This window comes from Nicotiana tomentosiformis, chromosome 1 (genome assembly GCF_000390325.3).
Source record: "Nicotiana tomentosiformis chromosome 1, ASM39032v3, whole genome shotgun sequence".
Taxonomy (NCBI): Eukaryota; Viridiplantae; Streptophyta; class Magnoliopsida; order Solanales; family Solanaceae; genus Nicotiana; species Nicotiana tomentosiformis.
Genome location: NC_090812.1, coordinates 41894081 through 41900064, shown reverse-complemented (window position 1 = coordinate 41900064; position 5984 = coordinate 41894081). Strand labels below are relative to the sequence as shown.

The following is a 5984-nucleotide window of genomic DNA, read 5'->3' as shown; positions in this document are numbered from 1 at the left end:
CACATCATCATTTTTCTATTTTTTTGGGTATATCTAAAGGTTATCTTAAATGACATTTTACTATAAGGTATATACTTTGGAGAACTACTTTAGAGCTATAGTACCCAAAAAAGAAAAAAAAGAAAGAGTTTTAGATGATATTTCCACTATCTACAAGAATATTTGAGCAAGAAATTGATACAATAAAACATTGGCAAGCAGGAGAGCCGCAAACTTTAACCTTTTTTATTATTTTCTTAAACTTTCTTCTAACTATAGATATCATAATCTTCATTTACAATTTGCAAGGTGAGGTTGTGAGAGCTGAACCACATATTCATCTTTCGACAAACGCTAAAGAAAAAAGAAAAAACCCCTACAAGACAAAGACTTTATAACTAAAAAATGAGGTTGAAAAATATTAGGAAAAGAAAAAAAAAGAAACATTTATCACCGTTCGATCATCTCGGAGTCATGATCGAACGAACCAGGCTTCTTACAACTTTTCAACCTCAACAATCCGTACAACTTCCGGAATTCCTTCGCCACAGGAACAGAGTCCTTCCAGTTGACGCCACCTGTCTCCTCCGCTTGCGGCGACGGCGACGGAAACGGCAGCCCTGGTGACGATGCACTGTCACTCAACCGTTTTCCCCTCCCGGCGACCTTTCCCTCCGTTCCGTTAGACTGTAACGCCGTGATTACGGACTTCAAAGCCCTGCTCGGGGAGCTCCGGTTGACCATCATCAACTCGCCGATCGCCGCCGGACTCATGGTTGCGCCGCTCTGGAAAATCTCCTCCACTTGCGGAAACAGCTTGTGCTCCTTTACGCCCAAATAATTATTCGCTAAAGACCTAAAAGAATTAAAATCACACAAAGGGAAGTGTATGTGCACATCAATTCTACCAGGCCTTAACATCGCTGGATCTATATGCTCTTTGCTGTTCATTGTAAAAACCATAATCTTCTCATCGCCACAACATGAATTTACAATACCATCCATAAAATTAAGCAAACCTGAGAAGCTTGTAGTTATTAATTTCTTGTTGATCGAACGATCGAGATCTTCGATTACGATTAAGGATCGGCTTGTTGTTTGTAGCAAAAGGAGTTTGAGATCAGAATCATCAGAAACTCTGGACAAATCAACGTCGTAAACATCGTAATTCAAGAAATTCGCCATAGCGCCAATGAAGCTTGATTTTCCAGTACCGGAGGGACCGTACAGGAGGTAATTACGCTTCCAAGCACGGCCCATTTTGTGATAGTAATTTTGGGATTTGGTAAACGTTTCAAGATCGGATTTTACCTTAATTTTGAGATCGGTGTCCATGGCTATGGTATCCAAAGTCGCAGGATGTGTAAATGGAACAGATCTCCACCGTCCCTTTATGGGATTTTCCGACGGCCCATTGTTTATGAACAATTTTAATTCTCTTCTTCGCTGTTCGATATCGTCAGAGACAGTATGAATATGCTGAAAATATGGGGGGAGAATTCTGCGTTTATCTTTCTTCTTAATCCTCAACAAGAAACTCCGATTACAAACTCCATTATTAAATCTTTCAACTTTGTTTACCCAGGAAATTCTGGCTCCGAGGAATTCGTCTTGAATTACCTGATTGTCGTCTAAAGATAAGACGATATCAGTAGATTTTTTACCGGAGAAGAGATTGGTGAAGTTTGAATCTTCCACTGATGGCAAGGAATTGACATAAAGGGAAACTCTCCGGTAAAACTGATTGTCTTGCCCATTTTCATTCAGCTCTGCAACTTTAAGGTACTGATGAACGTGAATTCTGTCGTCGACCCAATTTGCCCATTTCCGCAAAACAAATATCAAAGCTGTTCTATACAGGATAAATCTAACGAGAAATAAAAAGCAAGGAACCAAGAACAAAAGGAAAAATATATTGACAATCCACATGGTGATAAATTAAAGCTTCAGACTAAAAATAAAGTTGGAATCTTTCGCCTGAAAATTAGGAAACGAGCTCGAAATTAAGCTTTGTTTCTCCGGGAAACTAATAATATCATTTTTTGTATTCGGCGGAGAAGAGGGTTTAGAGATATATAAATTATATCTGGAGAAGGCGAAGTATTCGGTGAAGAAGGGTTATCTAGGGAGGAAGTGAAGGGAAGGTGGTTTATATATATATAGTTTAGTTTAATAAAAACATTGTTGTTTGGTGTGAGATGGTTACTCTTTGCTAGCAACTTTCCAGCCAAGAAATTTAAGGCCCCTTTGCTGGACTAACTAGTGGACAGTTGAGACTTAGAGAGTTGAGACTTGTGAGTTGAGGCATGATATTTACATCTAATTAATAGAGGCATGATATTTGATTGTTCATATTTTATATTCTTATTATCTTATTTACTTGATCTATTTTTTACCTCATTAAATTATTTAATCACAAATAAGTTGATATAATATTTATACCTAATAAATAAATGTATGACATGTATTTATTATAAATCTTTATTATTTTATCATAATAAATTACTAGTAATATTATTTTAACCTCTTTTAAATCACTTAACAATAAATAAGTTAATATAATTTAACGTAGACAAACCAGGCCGTTATTTCAATCGAGACAAGACGTTGTTTATTGTGAAACTACCAATTAAATTTTCGATTTTCCTACTATAACAAATTAAAAATCGTACTGTAACAATTAATGCCTACGTAACCTTATGAACTCATTTTTGACATTCTATAATGAATAAAATGTAAATATTCAATAAATGTGGGCTAACTATGCCTTATTGATATTCTCTTCAATAATATGAATTCATTTGGCACGAAGATCATGACGACGATTTTTATGTGTTTTTGTTTCCTTGTGGAATTAATTAGTATAAGAATTGAATGAATGGGTAGGTTCGCCTAGCCAAAATGTTTATAGTTTCTTTCATACTACGACCCCTACTGGCAATTAAATGAGTTACTCTATATATTTCCTTGACGTCTAACCACTTGGTACATATGACAAGCTAAGCTATATTCCTTTTTATGGCTATATAAGCATTAACAGTTGAGGTTTCAAAAATCGCATGCTGTGCATTTAAGGCAATTATTTACATGTTGAATACATTTTCATAGTGGTAGATTCAAGAATAAGCAATAACCCGATTAGGGGTATACAAACCGAACCGAAAAATTGCACAAAACAGAAAAGTCAAACCAAACCGATTAAAAAATCTGACTTGGTTTGGTTTGATTTGGTTTGCTATTGAATAAAAAATCCTAACCAACCCGACATGTAAATATATAATTTTTATATATACTTTTAAGATTTTATATAGAATTTTCTTTAAAAAAAATGTCTAAAAATATTTGGGATTCTCTTGCTAGACATAAATTTTAATAGATTATGAAGTGCTCCATATTTATTGACCTTAAATAATAGGTTGTATGATCACTTTCTTATCAATTGTTACTGAAATGCGTCTATCTCTTTGTTCTTCCATATTCATATCATATGTTAAGATCTATTAAATTCTTGTATCTTTTTCAAATGTGAAGTGATTATTAATATTTAGGTATCATATTATTTTTTATGTTTAATTACTAAATTCGATTAACCTGAAAGTGTACATCAATAAAAAATTATTGTCAAATGACTAAAAAAATAACTATTATGTGTTACTAATAGAATTCTCCCATAAGAATATTTTAATCGATAATATGTTTGTCAATTTTTTATATTTTTACTAAATATATATTTACTTATCAAATATTTAATAAAGTAAGATTGAAATAATATTTAAGTAACAAAAAACCCGAAAATCCGACAAAACCGAACCAATCCAAACCGATATAGTTGGTTTAGTTTGGTTTTGATAAAAACCGAATCAATCCGGTCCATGTACACCCCTAAACCCGATACAGTAAAATCAACTTTTTACGCCAATGATATAATGTCTACATCAATTATATAAGCGTAACCAAGGCTTTTACAAAATTCGTGGATCTCTAAATGTTTGGATTGAAACTCAGATTTGCTTTCTTCACGTTATATCATATCTACAAAATTTGACAAAAGCATTTGTATTAAAGGGTATTGAAATTATATGATCTCTCACAACGTGGAAATGACACCAGATAGTACTTTTAAGCATGTTGATTAAAATATATTCACGGTTTACAATGTATTTAAAGATTAGCCAATTTTGCTCAAACTTCAGGATACGACATATTAGAGTTTAAATCTCAAAGTGTAAATATCAAGACATCGCGTTCTAAAGTTCAAAAATTATGTCCAGAAGTTCGAATCTTATTTTCTGAATTTTAGATTAGTAGTTCAGAAATTCAGGACACTTAGTCCTGAATTTCAAATTAGCAGCTCAAAAATTCAGGACACTAAGTCCTAAATTTTCAAATTCAGGATATTTAGTCCTGAATCTTGAATGAATTGGCTAATCTTTAAATATATTATAAATTGTGAATATGTTTTAAATAACGGGCTTAAAAGTAGCTATTGACGCACTTCGCCCTCACACAACAGAGACATAACGTCGTCTAAATGGATTTATAAAAGTATTGAACCAAATCTTTATTAGTACCTTAAAATTTGGAGTTTCACATTTTATTTTCCTTGTAGAATCTTTTTTGTATTTAAAAAAAATGTCATCTTAATTTTAAGAGTACTCTGATACTAGCTCGCCCGCCATCAATTATCGTGGGCTAACTACTTGACTTCTAGATCTAATCTAACAGTTGATTTTCTCAAAACAAACAGCCAAGTGGCAATTAAGTCTTAATAGTTTTGAATATTGATGACTGACCAGCTGATCCATTTCCCATTGAACCAAGGAACATAGAAATCATTCAAATGGAGTGAAAGTGGCTCACTTGCCTTTGCCATATCTATGACTATGACTAGACTAAGATTATCTTTTGAAATACGAACTCTTCAAAAATCAAACGGGTAAGTAACCCCTGATTTGGTCCAAAATCCAATTAATTTCTCATGATAATTAACTAAAGCTGGATTAGCTAAGCCACGGGCCCCAGTTCGATCCCTTTTTGGCCAAGCCGAAAGGCAGATTTGTCTCCAAAAAGGTTACCCGCGCCTCCTCTTTTTTCCTTTTTGTTTCCTCAAAAAAGTTTCCTTGCATTAGTCAAATTCCCTGTAAAAATTTCTACTTAATCAATATTGTTTAGGAAAAACGCAAACAAGGCATTATTTTATATTAATTTGTGTTATTTCAGTCCAATCTTTACGAAATCAACGTTCCATGACTTGAACTTTTGTCTTTTTTCTTATTTATTGCCGTAAGAAAATACACAAACGCCCTTCAATTTTAGATACCACATAGGCTTAACCTATTATAGATGAAGTAATGTATTCACTTACGTGGGTATATCAAAAAAAGTCATGCATCTAATGTTTCTAACTATCTTAATACATACTTTTGTAATGTACTCAAATCAATATAACGTAGTTAAGTAGATTTTTTTTTTAATCCAATCCCAGATTCCGAGTAGATTGATCGGTACCTTCTAAATGCTAGCACAACTTATCAAAAGTTCTCTTAAATTCCTAACTTTTCCTCCAAAACAAATTCTATTTTATTGCAAAAATATGCACATATACCAAGTGCACAAGTGAGAAAAATGCAAAATTATATTCCCTAAATTCAGTTCCCCCCCCCCCCCCCCCCTTTTTTTTTTCTCTAAAAAGAGGAAGAATAAGTATCCCTTTTCTTTCGTAAGAAAAATAAACTAGAAATGGCCAGTAATGCAAAGTTGAACTTTCACACAGATCACAGTTGTGCGTATATACAACTTAACTTGATGGTAACGGCACGTGCGTTTTATAATTGATTATTATAATAAACAACTAAATATTTAATGTTTATGAGTTCCTGCAATAACCTCGAGTAAATTTTCAATAGTAACTAGGTTCACATTCAAATGTTTATAGATATTTAGTAGATTTTTCGAATACATTTACACTGTTTGAACAAAAGTTACTGGGTTCACGTGAACCCGTA

At 33.2% G+C, this 5984-nt stretch overlaps 1 protein-coding gene across 1 annotated transcript; it reads right to left on the bottom strand.

The window, feature by feature from the left end:
- Window positions 1-203: 203 nt before the first annotated feature.
- On the bottom strand, window positions 204-2215 carry LOC104092535 (AAA-ATPase At2g46620-like). Its single transcript, XM_009598153.4, has one exon. It carries the CDS (start codon window positions 1906-1908, stop codon window positions 430-432), a length of 1479 nt encoding a protein of 492 aa, XP_009596448.1. The 5' UTR covers window positions 1909-2215; the 3' UTR covers window positions 204-429.
- Window positions 2216-5984: the final 3769 nt, after the last annotated feature.